This window comes from Monodelphis domestica, chromosome 3 (assembly GCF_027887165.1).
Source record: "Monodelphis domestica isolate mMonDom1 chromosome 3, mMonDom1.pri, whole genome shotgun sequence".
NCBI lineage: Eukaryota > Metazoa > Chordata > Mammalia > Didelphimorphia > Didelphidae > Monodelphis > Monodelphis domestica.
Window position 1 is genome coordinate 493,159,427 of NC_077229.1, and position 20,551 is coordinate 493,179,977.

General features: G+C 34.4%; 1 protein-coding gene across 7 annotated transcripts in view; it reads right to left on the reverse strand.

Moving 5' to 3' along the window:
- AP3B1 (adaptor related protein complex 3 subunit beta 1) overlaps positions 1-20,551 on the reverse strand; it is a 359,745-nt gene that overhangs the window by 272,167 nt on the left and 67,027 nt on the right. For 3 of the 7 annotated variants that reach the window (XM_001367618.4, XM_056824795.1, XM_056824796.1), the window contains exon 2: positions 9,477-9,552. In XM_001367618.4, coding sequence (XP_001367655.1) covers positions 9,477-9,552 — 76 coding nt within the window. Of the gene's footprint in view, positions 1-7,198; positions 7,218-9,476; positions 9,553-17,337; positions 17,632-20,551 lie in introns of those variants that run through there. The other 4 variants (XM_007486440.3, XM_056824794.1, XM_007486441.3 and 1 more) reach the window with 4 other exon arrangements.

A 20,551-nucleotide genomic window follows, 5' to 3' on the forward strand; every position in this document is an offset into this window, starting at 1 on the left:
TGAATGCAAAAGGGCTTTTTTTTACATATTTTTTAAGGCTGAATCATTAATAAATACAAACATTTAAATACACAGAGATTAAGAAGTTTTTTTTAAAAAGGTTTTGTAATAAATTCTGGACTTCTGTTTTGCCTAGTTTGTCTTAAGAGTTGAAAGGGAGCTTATATAATCTGAATTCATAGAATTATAAAGAACATCACTTACATCAAAATACAGTTATAAAAAATTTTTTAATTCATAGAACCCAAGAATCCCTGTCCATAAAAACTGTTTGATCATGTTTATAAACTCAAGAATTCTTGGGACTGTAGTACCATGACAAACTTTTCCAACAGACTGTGTGGTAAATTAAAAAATATATATCCTGACTTTACCTGATATAATTCTAAATATTAGGTAAGGGATTGTACTTTGACATCAGTCAGAACAGTGATGGTGAACCTTTTAGAGACCAAGTTCCCAAATTGCAAACCTCATATGCCCCACCTCTGATTATCCAGACAGGAGAAGAAAGAAGCTCTCCCACTGGGCTGCTGGGAAGAGGGGAAGGGCCTGTGAGAAATGTGCTTAGGTGTGTGGAGAAGAGGAGGGGAGCATCTCACTCCAACACACATGCCATAAGTTCTTCAAGACACGGTTAGAGGGGCAAATGCTCTTTGTGCCAGAATTAAGAAATCTAGAAGAATATAAGACTTTTAACTCTACACTGTCACCATCAATTTTCTGGGAAAACAAGAGCAATAGAGAGAAATCAAGAAAAATGCATTCAGGGAGCAGAGCCAAGATGACGGAGTAGTAGCAGAAGACTTCTGAATATTCTTCCAATGAATCATTACAAAGCATCTCAAAAGAACAGAAATCCAAACCAAACAACTAAAGGGACTCTTCCACTAGACGCAGTGTTAGAGGTAGGCAGTGAGTAGAAATTCCCATGCTACAAGGGGAAAAACTACACTAATCAAAGTGTAAGCTGATCACTCCTCCCCCACAACCCTATTACTCCAGAGTTTGAGAACAGTCCTGGACAATCTCCAAATTCTAGGGGCCTGGCTGAAAGCACCACAAACTTACCCCTGAGGGCAGTGCAAGGATTTGGCAGGAAGACTAGAGGCTAAAGAGCAGGAAGCTTGGGCAGTAGAGAGTAGAGCTGATACAGAAACACTAGCCGGGGCTGAAAAGATAGCCTCAGGGTCAAATGTTTTAATGCATGTGTTATACTAAGAACATCACAGATCTACCTGCTTTACTCAGGTTTCTAATAGGGAAGGGAAGATACTACCATGACAAAGTCACGAAAAGCAAAAGCTAAAAAAGCAATGACCACCAACATTCCACTAGTGGCAAAAGAAATAAGCAATTGAAAAAATAGTTCCTGACATCGGATAATTTCTATGGAGAAAAAGGACAAAATACAGAAGCAACAGCAAAGAATGAAAAGCAAACAAAGACGTCCAAACTTTCAAAAAAAAAAGGTAAATTGGTCACAAGCTCTCAAGGAACTTAAAAGGGAGTTAAAAAAAAACATATGAGAAAGATAGAAGAAAAATGGGAAGAAAAGTGGGGAAAAGAAATGAAAGTAATACAAAAAGAAAATAACAGTTTAATTGCCCATATGAAAAAAGAGGTACAGAAATCAAATGAAATAATAAGCAAATTGGAGACCAGAATTGACCTGCTGGAAGCCATGAAAAGCAGGTTAGAACAAAATGAAAAGGAAAATCAAAAGATCATAGCTTAAAATCAGTCTTTAAAGAATAGAATTGAGCAAGTAAAAACTAATGATTTCACGAGACAGCAAGAATAAATTTAAAAAATGAAAAAATAAAAGGAGACATGAAACATCTCATTGAAAAGACAAATAACATGGAAAACACATCCAGGAGAGAAAATTTGAGAATTATTCGTCTACCTGAAAAAGCCTGGAACAAAAATAATAATAATAATAATAATAAAATAAACAAATAAACGAAATTTTAAAAGCCTTAATATCATATTACAATAAATTATCCAAGAAAACTGCCCGAATATTCCTGAACAAAAGGGCTATACAAAAGCATTGAAAGAATCCATAGATTGCCTCCTATATTAAATCCCCAAAAGAAAACTCCCAGTAATGTTATAGCCAAATTCAAAAGCTTCCAGGCAAAGGAGAAAATGCTGCAAATGACCAGAAAGAGACAATTCAGATATCAAGGAGCCCCAGTCACGATTACACAGCATCTGGCAGCCTCCACACTAAAGGACCACAATGTGTGGAAAATTCAGGAAGGCAAGAAAATTGGGTCTACAACCAAGAATCACCTACCCATCACAACTGACTATATACTTTCAGGGGAAAGTATGGGCTTGTTAACAAAAGAGAAGATTTCCAAGCTTTTCTAAAGAAAAGTCCAGAACTAAATAGAAAATTTAATGTCCAAATACAAAATTCAAGAGAACCATAAAAAGGTAAAACAAGAGGGGGAAAATATTTTAAGAGGCCTTCAATAAGGTCAAATTAATTATATTCCCATATGGAAAAATGATATCTGTAACTCTTAAAAATTGTTTTCATTATGTGAAGATTGGATTTGGCTCTCCCTTCATTTTAACAATATAAGTACTTAGCTCTTCCTTGATTGTGAAGATTAAATTATAATCCCCTGTCTATTTTTAGATTTTAATCCCCAAAGTGTAAACACAGAACTTAATATTGAATATAGAGATCTACCCATTTTGGATTTTAATCACAAAAAGGTGTGAACACCCATTTCATACATTGAGTGGGAGGTCTGTGACCCACGTGTGAAAGAGTGGTACATTTACATTGTACATTTACAAAGATTGACCATATACTAAAGCATAAAAACATTGCAGACAAATGCAGAAAAGCAGGAACAATAAATAAAGCTTTTTCAGATCACAATGCAATAATAAAAATTATTAGTAGTAAGGGCACATGGAGAGGCAAATTAAAAATTATTTGTAAATTAAATAATATGATTCTCCAAAACTGGTTGGTTAAAGAACAAATCATAGAAACAATTACGGATTTCAATGAAAAGAATGACAATGAGGAAACAAAATATCAACATTTTTGGGATACAGCAAAAGCAGTACAGAGAAGATTAATAAATTGGGCGTGCAACTAAAAAAATTAGAAAAAGAACAAATTGAAAATGCTCATATAAAGACCAAATTGGAAATCCAAAAAATCAAAGTAGAAATTAACAAAATTTAAAGTAAAAGAACTATTGAACTAATAAATAAAACTGGTATTTTGAAAAAACAAATAAAGTATTGGTTAATCTAATTAAGAAAAAGAAAGAAGAGAATGAAATTAACAGTATCATGAATTTAAAAGATGATCTCACCTCTAATGAAGAGGAAATTAAGGTAATTATTAAGAACTATTATTCCCAATTACCTAGCAATAAATATGGCAATTTGGTAGAAATGGATGAATAAAAATGTAAATTGCCTAGATTAACAGAAGAGGAAATAGAATACTTAAATAACCCCATATCAGAAAAAGAAACAAGCCATCAGAGAACTCCCTAAGAATAAATCACAAGCGCCAGATGGATTCACAAGTAAAATGAGGATTTGTAAACAAAGATTTCTAAAAGTGACAAAATGGATCTGCAGAAAAAGTAAGAAGCTTAGAACTTGATAAAGTGCCAATCAAATGAGCGGGAGACAGATTTCCAATGGAATCTTGAAGGGAGCAGTTAGGAAGCCCATCTGCTTGAACTTCACTTCCTTCTCTGGCTGTTAGAAGAGAAGGTGGAAGACAAACTCTCTTTAGTCATTGATTATCTATATGACTGAGTGCTGAGAAGAATTTTGGGTATAGCTCAGAAGAAACCCATCAGCCTTTGCTGTCAACATCTCCCCTTAGGGAAAGATAATGTCATTTCCTGAATTTGAATACATCTTAGAATCATCAATCAACAGGGATAACTTATAAAATTAGGGAGACCTATTTTCCTCTCACCCTTTCCCCTCACCTTACCTCGTCTATTTAAAAGAAATAAAAGACCTCTTAGTTGAAAGATTTAATTGTGGGAGTTAGTTATTAGAGGAAACCTTCAAACTTGCCATTTCAGAGAAGAACATTCAAGACAGTTAAAGGGGAACAGAAAGTGTGTGTGTGTGTGTGGGGGGGGGGGGGGTGGTGAACGCAAGATCCAGTCTTTCCTTTAGTTGGCTAGAAATAGTCACTGCAGTAGAAAAAATAAGATTCTGCTCACCCAACAACTGTGGAGTGGACCAAACTTGAGAAAAGAGAAAAGGATCATTTAAGTTTTCTCCTGTAGACTTGGAATTATTAAGACATTACTAAGATTTTAATGAAGAAAGTAATAAGTGAGAAAAAACAAAGAGATTTGGTACAGTGCTTTGACAAATACTGATAAAAATAGGTCAGTTATGACATTGATGCTAGAAGCAACTTAAAAGAACTATTCAGTAGAGAGTTAAATGCATCATTAATTTGTCATCTTTTTTACTTTATCTAACTCACATACTTGTTAAACATTCATTTAATTGTGTCTTTTACAAATAACACTTAAGTACACTTTGACCGCATCCCTGGCCTAAATGAAAGTTTCTGAAGTACAATTACAGTATCTTAATTATTTAAAAATGAGTTATTTATAAAATAACATATCTTTAGATATGAAAATTAGCTAAATTCCCAGGATATATTCATTTACTCTGAAATTTTAAAAATTAGAAAAGAAAATGAACTAATAAAAGTCTATGTGTGTTTCTTAAATAATAAAAATAAAGTGGTATGGCTCAGACTTTTAACTACATTGGTGATTATATCTATAGATTTTCCAATACAAAGCAAATGCTGTCAATATCAATAAATTCAAAAGCTTCATCAATGGTACCTCACAATTAGAAATTATATTCAGAATGAAGAACAAAGTATTTTCAGATTTTACTCACCAAATTATATTAAGAAACCACTATACAAAAAGCACTGTACTAAGAGATGAGTAAAAAACAATGGAAAAAAAATAGTCCCTTCCTCACAGAGATTACATTCTCACAGCAGAATATAAAACCCATATGGAGATAAATATGACATGAAGACAATGATGATAGGAAGAAAGGAAAAATCCAGACCAACTAGAATAAGAAGGAATTCATTAATTTAACACTTTCAGCTGGGTACCATGAAAAAGGTAGATCACCAAAGCTGGACCTTGAAGAAGGGAAGGATTTCAATAATCAGACTCATGGAAGGAATAAAAGAGCAAATTGTACAAATAGGTAAGACATGGGAGAGGGCAGAAAGTGTGAGATGAAGCCACAGTTAAATGACTGGAACTTTATGGTACACAGAATGAAGTGGGAAATAATTATGAATAGATAAGTTGGAACTAAAATACCAAGATATGGAATTTCTATTTTATCTTAAAAGATACTATAGAGCCACTAACAGAATTTAAAAAGGGAAGTGGCAAATACAGACATGAAAATTAGATAAATTTGAGTAGCTATGAGAGGTAAAGACAGACAAGTTTGGAAGCTATTACAAAAGTTCATCTGAGAGTTAATGAAGAACTAAACTAGAATACAATAGGAGTGAAAAAAAACAACAACATGAAAAAAGATTTTGTGGAAAAAGTCAGCCAGCCAAGGGGAGATGGCAATACTACCAACAGAAATAGGGAACTTAATACAAGACAAGGTAGGTTGTTTGTTTGTTGCTGGTTTGCCTGGGTGGATATATTGAGTGGATAGGTGGTGACTTCTGGTTCATTTGGTGATGTTTTGTTGGTTTGTTAGTTGGCGGATGACTTATTTGCTGGTAGTTGTTGCTGTTGTGAGTAGTAAATTGTTTTGAAAATAATTTATCTATGGTAGCCAGGAGATATCCAATGTCAATGAATACTTCCAAAACATCAAAATATCTTTGGAATGGCATGTGATTTTAAAAAACATACTTTGTCATATACAAGCTGATAGATAGCATCACTAAAAATCTTCATTTGGTATTTACTTGCTTCACAAAATCATCTTATCATTACTAACTTTGAATATTATCAACTATCTGAGCAAATATTGAGCAAAGGTTAAGACCTTGCTATATGATGACCACTGACAACGCCTCTCCAGGACCAATTTAAAACGGGATCAAAATATATATTGAATTCCAATAAAATTAAAAGAATTAAGGGAAGTTGAAAGTTAATATTAAAAATATATCTAACAATCCCCTCAGGAAAATATTCTAACTCAAATAATATGCTGATACAACAGGAAAAAAATGAAACTTGGGATTAACAAAGTCCCTATATACTTCAGAAGGTTAACAAAAACGAATGTTAATTAGGTTGGCATCAAGCTTTAGTTAAAGAAAAAAAAACTACAATTTTCAAAAACTGCTCTTGGGAGTCTATGGAAACACAATTATAGAAGTACATGCTTCTATCAATACTACTAATCATTGAAAACAAAGAGTTCTACTTGTTATATGTAGAGACTACACAAGTCATACTGAGCAAAAGCTGTCTTATAATCATGATGAGAAACGGTACTTTTCTGTACAAGCTGAAAACCAATGATTATTATGGGAGATATGTAGAAAGGTAATTTTATTGACTTTAGAACTTCAGCAAGTAGTCCCACCATTACCCCCTAGTGTTCTTCAGATTTCATTTTGAAAGTTGGCCAGTAGAATTAATGGGGAAAACAAGCCAATGACACTTACTCAGGTTGCAGGAAGAAGGAAATATATTTTCATAATTTCTACACAAGATTTACTAGATTAGAAAGAGATTTCTAATTTAATATTAACGAAAAATAATTCTCATCAATCTAGTTTGGGAAGAGTAGAGAAGCCTAGGGCAGGTAGAGTCAGACCTTGAGCTAATAAACACAGACAATATATAATCACAGGACAGTTTGGGTTTAATAAATAAGGAAAAGGTGAAAAGGGGATTTAGGATTATCTAAACTAATTTTAATCTATCTATCCCCACCAGATCTAATAATCCCTTCACAAGAATTCCTTCTTATAGAACTTCCTACTCTACTTCTCCCTAACCTAGATCTAAAGTCTCTAATCTTAACTAAAACTCTCAACTATACTTCCCCCCTTTGTTGGAATTAAGGAAAGGGTCTATGTAAGGCTTTGCTAAGGCCAGGGAAGGTCTTCGATCCAAAAGAATACAGACTCGATCTCATGGTCTCTGTATACCTCCTCGATGGCTAATAGCAAACAGGAATCAGGAAAGGATAGCCACCAAGAAATTTGCAGCTGACACCTCCAGAGATTCAAGAGAACCCAATAACTGTCTTGGACTCAGCCTAAACCCCTTCCAAAGTTCTAGAATCTTCCTGCTGGTCTCATGCCACTTTTCTGCAAATGTCACCACTTTCCTTACAACACAACTCCTACCACCACAACAACATTTTAAAACTTCTTTAAAGCTACATTAGCATCATGTTTTTCCCAACTGTATTTAAAACTTAGTATTTCCCTAAGAAGTATTTCCCTAAGATTTAATTTAGAATTTTTAGAGGGACTCAGACAATTTGTAACAAATTTATTTCCATTCAGTATATTTCTATCATTCCTATCAACCACAGATACCACTAATCATACAAAAGCTCTAAAAAGCACCCATTAATCACATCTACATTTTAGATTGATATGACTTTCATAGCAAGTCCAATAATTATACAGATTCCTTATCTAACCCACAAATACATATCAACACTGAGGTTAATATTTTTACTAAGACTTTTTGACTGTTTAAGTAAAAACGCTTTCCTCTGTAGCAGATGCAAAATACTAACAATTAGGGAAAAGGACACCTAACAAAACAAAAAACTTCAAATTAAATGGCATCTTTCTTCCAAAAGATTTAAAATACTTTTTTTCTCATTTTAGTTTGTCTTATACTAATTCCATATTACTATGTCACAGAAACATTATTTCCAGTTTTGTAGAAGGAAAACTTTTGGCCAAGTTCAAGTGGTGTTGGAAGGGAACTAAGGGGTTTTTGAATGTGATGGTGCTTAGGTCTCCTATAGTTCCTGAGTACATTTTTGCTTTGAGTTTGTGTGATTTTTATCAAAATATGACCTTATTTCAGAAAACACCCTATTTAATTTAAGTAAAAGTTATTAAGAACTCAATAAAAAAAATCGTCATATGCATTATCAGATTATAGGCAAAGGTTTTCCAGGCATGATAGCAGAGTAAGAAAGAACAAAAGTCATTCCCCATCTCTAAAAGGGTAACTTTTGATCAGGATTCCTTCTCTTCTCAGTAGGCTAGTTTTTATTGTTGTTTTTGAGAGGCTTCAAAGCTATTCGGATATTTTATTGACCCTCACACTGTGACTCAAAATGAAGCAACTTCCTGATAAACTCTGGCCAAATAGATGTGATTTCCTGATCACTTAATTTCAGAAAAAGGCCCACCCACATGAAAATGAAACCATTCAGACTTGGTAGATGTCTTAAGGCTACCACAATGTCTCAGATATGATTTCACCTGGAGAAAAGAAAGGCCTTGCTTATCCCAAAGAAAGCATTCCATAATTGAATAACCTTTCTATATTGTGGTAAAGCAAATCTCTTGGTAATTACTGAATGTCTTAAAAGTGTTTTATTTTGTTCCTAACAGGAGAGCATCCTGAAGAGGAGAGACAGAGACTGAGGGAGAAGGGAGGAGAAAGGAGGGGAGGAAAGGAAACTTAAAATCTATCAAAATACAAATGAAAGCAAGGGATGCTGATAGTTTTGTTTTGTTTTTTTAATTCTAAAGTGACTGACCCATCTAAAATACTAGAAGTCACATTGATTGGAAAAAAAGATAACATGTAAAAAAGAGGTGTCAAAATTGAAATGCTGTGGGCAAAATCAGATTAAAATATACCTAGAAAATGATAAATAAAAATGAAAGACAACAAAGATTATATTAACTTATGGTTTTTCTAGGTCAATATATGGCAGCAGAGGCCAGTTTCTATTTGAGTTTGAAACCATTGATGTTAAATATCCTAAAGAACACTCCCAAATTGAAAAATGACACATTAAAAAAATGAAACAACTAACATTAATAAGAAATAAAAAAGAGTTTGAAGCCTTGCTTTTGGGGGAGGTGCTGGGAGTGATTTCATTTATATAGAAAACTTTCTCCACATATCCCAGAGATACATAATTATAAAGAGTTGCCTGCCAGAAACACTGAACAGTTAAGTTACTTGCCTAAGATCACACAGTTAGTATGTGTCAGAGGCAGAACTTGAACATATATATATATATATATATATATATATATATATATATATATCTTCTCCAACTCTAAGGCTGATTCTTTCTCTATTATAACTACTCTAGTTCATCTTAAAGAGCATATATCAAGAAAACTGAACACTTGAACATTTGAGGATTCAAAAGACAATATACATAATGAAATTACTAGTGGTATATTTACCAAAACTCTTATCCATGATTGTACCTACCCCAACTATTCGTTTCATAGCATCCAGTTTGGCAGAATCTTTGTTGCTTTCCAACATTTGCTTCAGATCTTCATTTCTATCAAAAATGGGGGAAGAATAACAACATATTAGATCTTTTTAACTAAATAACTGTCATATTATTTTCATATGAATTCAAAATGATGTGATAAGCAATTTTAAATAAATTATGGGGCCATAGTTTTAAATGTTAAACATGTATCAACCTATGTGTACTTCTTATATTAGAACATTGCTCTGCAAAGCCAAACACCTTCTCCTACTGATGAATTCCCCCTAGGGCTCCCATTTTGTGAAGTGGCCCACGCCTGGCTAACCTTCATTCTCTTCCCAGATATGCTTCTGACTCTCCATATTCTCTGTTCTGCCTCTGCCCAGGTACCTACCTACCTCCCCACAGCTCCATTTTGTGTATTATTTCCCCGATTAGACTGGTCATAGGCTCTCTATTTGTTTGCATATCTATCTCCAACATAGTGGCATATAGTATGCCCTTAATAAGCATTTGCTATTTTTCCCTGCCTTAGATCTATAAAAGAAGACTTAAAGGTGATCATTTCCAAACTTTTTTTACAGATGAGGAAATTAAGACACAGTCAGGTTAATAACTTGTTTGGGGCCACATAGCTCAATAGTGCTGAATTCGGATAGAAATGGATGACTAAAAGATATATGGGGGGGGGGCATTCGCTTGGTTTTAGTAATGTTTTATATGTTTTACCTTATTTTTCTTCATTTTGTTAAATATTTCCCAATTACACTTTAATCTGGTTTGGGCTATATTTAGAAATAATGTAAGCTACATGACTCATCACTTGTTTGACACTTCTGAAAATGCTAATACACAATAGCAACTGAAGGATTTAAATTCACATCTTCCAGATACTAAGTCTAAAACTGTCGACTACATGTAGATGCCTCAAATTCTTAATAATTATTGAGATAACTACCTATTTGTCACTATTAATAATACCAACTCACATATGTACGATACTGTTTACAAAGCACTTTTTGTACTACCAAAAAAAATCATTTTGTTAAAATAGTCTTCCCTAGAACACAGAATCTAAATAAATAGCAACACTAGGTGAAATAACGTATTTATTCTCCCCAAGCCAAATTATATACAAAATTGCCAAGATTGAGGGTTTACTTGCCCTTTCCTTTACCTATAACATCCCTTTGTTCTCTTTGGAGCTGCAATAGTCCTTTTGGGTTTGACCCAGAGCTTTTCCATCCTCATCGATGAATGGTGTATAGTATGTTAACTCTTCTTTATGGAAAAGGTAGGAACTACATCTCAGAGTCAAAGACACTTTCCCTATTCCCTCAAGAGAATCAGGGTCTTCCTATTTCCTTTTCCTTCAGGGTTCTGAATAAGTACATTGTGACAATGGGGGGAGGGGAGGAGCAAGAGAAATAGGTTCCCCCCCACCCCCAGTCATGATGCTTCAGGGAAAGGCATTTGCATTGCAATTCATTAAGCCCATGGGAAAGAGATCAAAAATTGCCTGGAATAAGTTCAGTCTACCACAAAGTCATCTGGGCCATGCTAGGATAGGGAACCATTAACTGCCCAATGTGAAAGAAGGCTGAGCTGCTATTAGATCCAATCCAAGGAAATCATCATCAGAGAGGACAGTTAGAAAGTGAGCTTAATCTGCATTTTCATTGGAAACATGGCTAATATGGAAATACATTTTGCATGACCACACATGTATAACTATATCAAATTGCTTGCCTTCTCAAAGGAGGGGGAAGGAAGGGAGGGAGAAAATTTGGAACTGAAAACTTTTATAAACAAATGTTAAAATTATGTTTTTATGTGTAGTTGAGGAAAAAAAATAAAGCAGTGTGCAGAAATCAACACCATGTGCCATACTCAACAGTACATTCTAAATGGATATATGACCTTAATATTAAAAGATCATACTATAAAATTTTTTAAAGAGAAACTGATCATATACCTCTCAAATATACAGGTAAGATATGTAATATTAACTAAACAAGATAAAATAGGTAACTTTGATGACTTGAAATTTCAGCTTCAACACAGACAAAATTAACATTCTGAGGATAAGAAAGAAAGTAATTGAATGGGGGGAAATTCACTGTAGCAAACTTCTCTGATAAGAGTTTGTTGTCCAAGACATAGAAACAATTAATAAATATATTTTTTTTAAACAGCCATTCCTCAATAGATAAATGGGCAAAGGATATAATCAAACAGTTCTCAAAAGAGGAATGCAAAGTATTCATAACCACATGAAAGAATGCTCCAAGTCACTAATTAAAAAAATGCAAATGAAAACAACTCTGAGGATTCACCTCATGCCCTGCGAATTGGTAAAATGGCATTATTTTCAGTGTAAGAGGAAATGTGAAGGATAGGCACACTAATAGATTATTAGTGGACCTGTGAAATAGTATAACTATTTTGGAAAGCAATTAGAATTATGGAAATAAAGTGACTAAAATGTCCATATCCTTTGAACTGAAGACTTCATCGATAGACTTATACTCCAAGGAAGCCACTAAGAAAAAGAAAGTTCCCAATAAACACCAAAATACTTATCGTAGCACTTTTTGTGATAGTCAAGAATTAGAAAAAGAGTAGATGTTCATCGTGTAAAAATAATTATAAAACTTGTGATACATGAATATAAAGGATACTACTGTGCTATAAAAAATGATGCATAGGGGCAACTGGGTAGCTCAGTTGATTGAGAGCCAGGCTTAGAGATGGGAGGTCCTGGGTTCAAATCCGGCCTCAGACACTTCCCAGCTGTGTGACACTGGGCAAATCACTTGACTCCCATTACCTAGCCCTTACCACTCTTCTGCCTTAAAATCAATACTCTGTAAGTATTGAGTCTAAGATGGAAGGTAAGGGTTTAAAAAAAAAAGAAAGAAATGATGTGAAAGAAAGAAGCATAGAAAAAATCTATATGAACTGATGCAGAGTGAAATAAGCTGAGTCAAGAAAACACTACACACAGTAATTACAATAATATATGGAAAAAACTACACATGAAAAAAATCAAAAGTGAATATAACAAAACTATAAAAATTGAACAGGACTTGAATGAAATATGAAAGAACATCCCCAACATATTTGTTTGTGGAAATGGAAGAATCACAGGTGTTAAATATTGCACATGTTTTCTGACTGTGAATTGATCAGTTGTACTAATTTTTCCACTTCCTAAAAATACTATTTGTTATATGGGATGGTTCTCTGAGACAGAGAAAGGATTAGTAATGATTTAAAAAAAAAAGACATAAAAGTGTATTTAAAACAACCCCCACGCCCCCAAAAATAAATTGTTGTTGAGTTGTTTCAGTTGTGTCCAAATCTTCATGACCTCATTGGAGGTTTTCTTGGCAAAGATATTGGATTGGCTTGCCATTTCCTTCTCTAGCTCATTTTTGTAAATGAGGAAACTGAGGCAAACCAGGTGAAGAGATTTGCCCAGGATCAAAAAGCCAGGAAGTGTCTGAGGCCAGATTGAAATTCCTGAAGATGAGTCTTCCTGATTTCAAGCCCAGCACTCTATCCATTGCTTCATCTACCTGCTCCCAAAAAATACTAGACTGCAATTTTGCCTGTATATTGTCCATCAAGATTCTGTCCTTGAGCTTTTCTATATTCACTGACCTTAATTATAAAGTCTATGTTAAATTCCTCCCAAACTCTATATGCACTCACCCCAAGTTCCATTACCATATTTCCAAATGCCTGCTATATATTTCCACCACAATATCCTAAAAGCACCTCAAACTCAACACGTGCAAACTAAGCTTATCTTCCTTAAAAAAACACTTGCCTGTCTGTCCAGTTACTCAGAATCCCAATTAAAATCATTTTTTAATCTTACATCTAACTCATTCCTCACATCCAATTAGTTGCCAAGTGCTATCCATTCTAAAATAAAAAGTAACTACAGCATCCATTCATTCTTTTCTCCCAGTGTAATCACTCCAAATTCTAACCCTCATCATTAATAATATTGCCACCCCATTCTAATAGTTTTCTAACTAATCTTCTTCCCTCCATTTGATCCTTTCTCCAAAATAAACTAAAAACTACAAACAAGTAATACTCCGAATGTAGTACTTTCAGCATTCTATTCCTTTACTAAAGAACTTTCAGGAGCTCCCCAGAGCACAGCAAATAAAATAAGTTTCTGAACCTTGTGCTGAAGGACTTCTACAAATTAGTTGCGACATAAAAGTTGACTTTTAATTCAGTCCCAAGTACTTTCTCTTCTCTGTTCCTTCATTATTTTTCTTCAAAATAATTATTATTGACTGTTTCCAGAAAGGCAGATTTCAACCATTTCATTAAGAATTTAGAATTCATACATAGCTACTTTTGTAGAAAAAATAATCTATCAAAGTCCTATCTCCATGTCTGATAAAAATATGGAAGAAAATGTGCATTTTCTTGAAGGACCTCTGTAGTCCTACATCAAGTAATAAGCCTAGATGTTCAGTTAAGAAATTCCTATAGGCTTATTCTCTGAAGGACATAAACAATATCAGGAAAATAGAATATCTACACAGATAAAATCATAAATATCATGAAGTATTAAAAAGGTATTCATTACTTTAAAAGGTATTAATTTATTAATTACAAGTATTCTCGTTAAATTATAAGTATCCTCTTTTATAAGATCCTCTAGGAAAGGAAAATGTCCATTTTTTCTTGTAACTTTTCTGTACTCCAAGAATAACTACAGAGTTCCTACTGTAATATATCACTAATTCAGAATAATTAGAGAAAACTAATATAAATCATGAAAACACTTTTTCAAAAATACAGGTTTTATTTTCTAGTACATAGAGTAATAGAAAATTACTTTTATAGTTTATTGACCATCTTGTCAAACTAGTTTTAAGCCACAAATGCCAAAAGCACTCTAAGAAACTCAAGATGATAAAGAAATCTATCTATTGTACTAGCTGATATCAATAACCTCCATGTAGATTTGAAAAAAAATCCTTTGTTTGCATACTCGTTGGAAACAGGTGCTGACTCGAGTATCTGAAAGTTTGAGGGGAAATTTTTTTAAACTAAATAGTTCCCACGTAAATATTCCCTTTGGCTTGCACTATTAATTTGCTCATTGTTCACAGACCTAAAAACATCAACCTAACTTTTGCAACAAAAAAATCTTAATTGGAAGATTCCAAATGAATGAATTTCTATGGCCTTTACTGATGAAACTTCTTTCCTTTCTAAATAATTTTAATTAAGTCACAGATATATTACTCAAGTCCCATTTTTCTCTTCTTTGTCTTCCTTTGTTCTTTCCTTCTTTTTTTTTTTAAACCCTTACCTTCTGTCTTGGAATCAATACCATGTATTGGTTCCAAGGCAGAAGAATGGTTAAGGGTTAGGCAATGAGGTCAAGTGACTTGCCCAGAGTCACATAGCTGGGAAGAGTCTGCAGCCATATTTGAACCAAGGAGCTCCCATCTCTAGGCCTGGCTCTCAATCCACTAAGCTAGTCAGCTGTCCCCCCTCTTCCTTTGCTCTCATTTGCTCTTCCATGCTTATTTACAGCTTTTCCAAAACATAGGCAAAGTAAAGATGAATGACCCTGTTTGCTAAACACCACGTTACATTTTATATCCTGTTTTCATGCACTGAAAAGTATTTCTATTCATTACTTCATCTGCCTCTACAATATTACCATCCCTACTCAGAAAAATGAAAATCCAAAAAATGAAGAAAGTAAATGACTTGTCCAGGATCACAAAGCTTTAATCCACTTGTATTTTAATCAAAAGCATTTATCAGAAGAGAAATTATAGGGGGCAGTTGAGTGGCACTGTGGATTGGGAGTCAGGCCTAGAAATGGGAGGTCCTAGGTTGAAATCTGGCCTCAAACTCTTCCCAACTGTGTGACCCTGGGCAAGTCACTTAACCCCCATCGCCTAGTCCTTCCACTCTTCTGCCTTAGAACCAATACATAGTATTGATTCCAAGACGGAAGGTAATAGATTAAAAAAAAAAGAAGAAGAGAAATTATACTGGTGGCTGAGTTGTGTTGCTGAATTCATTTCATTGTAATAGTGAGGTTAATTGCAGAGTTCCTTTCAACACTAAAATATCTGCTCCAAAAAATGGGAATAAATGAAAAAATGCTACTTAAACAGAGCAATTTTAAAGTATCCAATATAGACTATTTCTAATATAGCCATTGTAAGAAATATTTTTCCACACACATTCACACAAGCCAGAACAATTCCTAAATGGAAAAAAGTCACTATCCTGGACTAAATTCTGATTCCAAACACCACCCTTCCTTTTCTAAATAAACAAAGTTCACAAATATTCTGTTCTATTATGAATGCTTTAAGGAAAAAGAAGTTCTAATCTACTTGTTGCTATAAAAAAATTTTGTCCTACCAATCATAATGAAATCTTAGAAACAGAAATCTATAGAAAAGAATTACAGGGCTTTAGGATATCTAGAAAGAATGCCTCTTAGATCTTACCCAGGTCACTCCCATTTTCCAGTTAAAAGAACTGAAGCCCAAAATTCCTTGTCAAATAGAACACTTCCTCATCTGTGATATAGATACACAGACTAGGCAATAGATACAACACAATTTGAAGTTAATAATTTTTTATTTAAAGAACTTCAAAATTAGTAAAGATAACATAGATTGCCATTGACTATGAAAAGAACCTCTCTCTTTAATTCTTTTTGTTTGTGAGCAGTATTCAAAATAACCTCAAAGTAGATGAAACAATATACATACATACACACACACACACACACACACACACACACACACACACACACACACACACACACTCTGCTGGAATGTACTACTAGTAGATATATGGGCAATGTATAATAGTCTTAATATCAAAGGAGAAATCAAATGATAAAAGTTAAATCTGAATGTAGGAGAAAAACTTGCAACAAAGATGGGAGATAGAAAGCAATTTTTCACACAGAGAAAGCAGAAATACGTCTCAACATAAGAAACAGACTTGTGTGATGGTACAGAAAAAGTGGGTTCCTTAACTGAGCAGATTAGACCATTTTACACACGAAGAAGATATACTATACATCAAAAAACATATTACACTCTTTTCGATTCATATTCCATATACAAATTAGAAATCTGCAACCATTCAATCTATTGTAATACTGAATCTTCGTAAGACTAATATATTCAGAATGAAAAATATTGGTCTTTAATCATATGAAAGTACTAGACAGAGCTAGCATGTTAAAATATACATATAAGTGTAATCATATTTGTAAAAGCACAATCTAGAATATCTGAAAAGGCATAGAGGTAGACTACACACAATTACTAATTCCTTCAGAAAAAGTGAAAGCCGGGCCTGATTCAGACTTGGTATTTCACCTTTTCGATTTTTCAAATATTTAACATAACTCATTTCCAAATGAAAATTTTCCTTAGAAGAAAGGATTGGCAACATAACAGGTAACAAGAAATCCTAATAGTGAACTTAAAAAAGTATCTGAAAGAATTTGTTCATTCCACTATCCACAAATGCTTTCATTGCTATTTTAACCTTGTCAGAATTTATTTAGAAATTTTGCATTTTCCCAAATATTACAATATAAATACTTTTATAAATAATCTTATAAAGCAAATGAGCACATAAAAGCATTCTGATATACATCAGGGAAAAATAATGAAGGAAAAAGTTATCCTCTTGTCTTTATTAATTATCACTTGTTCTTTTTTAAGGTATTCATGTAAAAAGGCCAAAAACAACCTACTGTTGCAATTTTATATTTTTAAAAGTCTTGTTCTCTTATTAATTTAAAGAAGTCCAAACACTTACCTAATGACAACAGTATATTCGAATGGTTCAATGACAGTATCTACGATACCTTTCTCTTCAACTGTAGGTTCAGATTTCATTGTAACTTGAAGACTCTCTGATAATCCCAAAACAGATTTAACTGTAGAAGATACTGCACTGATGTGACTCAGGAATGAAAAATCTTCTTCCATTATTTCAAGTTAGGAGAAACAGGTTAACTGTTTCATTAGAAATTTAATTATGAAAGGTTATTAAATTCAAAGACTTTTATAGGAATACTCACTCCCTTCACTGTGTAAATGCCACCAAAACTATTTATTAATTTCAAAGGTTCCTGTCCTTTAAGAGACTTTCTTATCAACTTCCCTAAGTATACAGAGATAAGCAGTTATGAATACTTTTTTTATCCACCACAATTTCTGGCAGAACAGGAAATGGTTTCTTAATCTCTAATAAAACATGAAAAGAATCTGATACATGTATCAAAAGCCAGGTTACAAAATGAAATAAATTTAACTAGTTTCATCTGTTAAAAGACCTAAACAAATCTTATTCCAACAGATGTAAAAGACTAGTTCACCAAGTCCTCATAATAATCTCTTTTTCACTAAGCAATGACAACCAACAGAAGCTCTCCAACATATTAGCTTTCTGGACTGATGATAAATCAGTTACTGACCTATATTCAATGAATGATCTATGTTCAATTTTAATCCTTATACCTCTACTATGGGCTTCACTGCCACGTTGGCTGTCTACTACTTACTTATGTGAAGTTAAAGAGGTCAACATTTGTGCTTAGTTCCCTCATCTAGAATTAAGTTCATCCAGATAATTTCTAAAATATTTTCCAAGTCTAAATTTTATTTTCCTGTTTTGCTCAGGATTTTCTCGATAATAATTATGACCTTCCCCACAGAATCTTTGCCCTGTCCAATTTTACTAAGGTAACTGACATAATGTTCACAATATTGAAGTGCCTATTTTATGCTTACCACTCTGAAAGGTATTGGAGAAGGCATGAAGATCAAGAAAATCTATTCTATACATGCCATTCTCCAATTGAAAAATGGTCAAGGGATGTGAATAGACAATTTTCAAATGAAGAAACCAAAGCCAGCAATAATCATGTGAAAAAATGTTCTAAATCACTCTTGATTAGAGAAAAGGAAATTAAAACAACTCTGAAGTTCCACCTCACACCTAGCAGATTGGCCAGTATAGCAGTAAACCAAAAGTAGTAAATGTTGAAGATGTGGCAAAAGTGGGACACTAATGCATTGTTGGTGAAGTTGTGAATTGATCCAACCATTCTGGAAGGCAATTTAAAATTATACCCAAAGTTCTATAAAACTGGGCAAGTCTTTGATCCAGTAATAGGATTATTAGGTCTGTATCCCAAGAGGTAAAAAAGGGAAAGGACCTACTTGTACAAAAATATTTATAGCTGTTTTTTTGTGTGTGTGGTGGCAAAGAATTGGAAATTGAGAGGATGTCCCATCAACTGGGGAATGGCTGAACAAAATGTAGTACATGAGGACTTCCAGGTAAGCATGACTACAGAGTAGACGCGGCTTGCTTCCTCTCCTCAGACCCAATGACACAGACGACCTCAAAAGACCCTCCCAAAATAAAAAACAAACCAACCTTATAAGAACGGAAAGACCCCACAACAAGGCGAAGCTCTGAAGGTAGGTGGGATTCCGGCACCTCCACAATATAAGGGAACGAAAAGCTGACCCACCCTCCCCTCCCCCAACAAACAGCCGGAGCCAGAGTTAAAGTCAGCACTGGCCAGAATCCACATGAGAGGGAGGGGCATCCCAGGACTGAACAACGGGCAGCCCCAGGTCTGGGGACCTGAATAAGATAAGGTCTTTCTCCTGAGAGTACTAACACTCGAAATCCCGGCAGGCAGGCTAGGGGAGCACAGATCTCGGGCACCCAGAACTAGCGCACTATAATCACCAAGTACGCAAAGGGATTCCCTGATGTGAGCAAAGGGCACCTACAGGTCTTGGGAGTTAGCTAAGACCAACAAAGACTTTCACCTGAGAGCACTAACTCCCAAAACGCTGGCAGGAAGGGGAGCGCAGTCCCTGGGCCTCCCCAGGAAGACAGCGCAGCTGCAGAGAAACTAGAATTAGCCTGAGATTAAAGCCTTGACCATTAGACCCTTATACTGAGAGCAAGTACTACTCATTCAGATTTCTGAATGGAAAGGGGAGGAAGAAAAAAAACAAACAAAACACAAAAATGGCAAACTGTACCCAAGAATCCCAACACCCCAACACCAAGAAAAGCAAGAAGAAGGGGGTAACTTTGGATACATTTTATGGAGGGAAAACACACAAAAAAAAAACAGAAGAAATAGCAGAAGAGGAAGCGCAAACAAATGCGCCAAAACCTTCCAAAAGAAATGGAAATTGTCCACAAGCTCTTGAAGAATTTAAACTGGAAGTTATCAAAAAGATGGAAGCCATCTGGCAGGAAAAATGGGAAATAATGCAAAAGGAACTCAGCAATCTGAAGCACAAAAAAACTCAACTACAGAAACAGCTTGAAACCTCAAATAGCAGGATAGACCAAACTGAAAAGGAAAACTAGGCTTTAAAGTCAGAATCAGGCAAATGGAAGACAATGATCTTGCAAAAGGGCAAGAATTAATAAAGCAAAGCCAAAAGACTAAGAAATTAGAAGATAACATAAAATATCTCACTGACAAGGTGACAGACCTGGAAAACAGAGGAAGGAGAGACAATCTGAGAAAAATTGGCCTACCAGAAAAGCCAGAAATAAATATTAATCTCGACATCATAAAACAAGATGTCATCAAAGAAAACTGCCAAGGGATTCTAGAACAAGAGGGCAATACAGGCATTGAAAGAGTTCACAGAACACCTTCTACACTAAATCCCCAAAAGACAACTCCTAGGAATGTAACTGGCAAATTCCAAAGCATTCAAGCAAAAGAAAACATCGTACAAGAAGCCTGAAAAAGACAAATTAGATATAAAGTAATGCCAATCAGGGTCACACAAGACCTTGCAATTTCCACTCTGAACGACCTGAAGGCATGGAACATGATTTTCAGAAAGGCAAGAGAGCTGGGTCTTCAACCAAGAATCAACTATCCATCAAAACTGACTCTATACTTCCAGGGGAAGGTATGGGCATTCAACAAAATAAAAGATTTCCAAGTTATTGTAAAGAAAAGAGCAGAGCTCTGTGG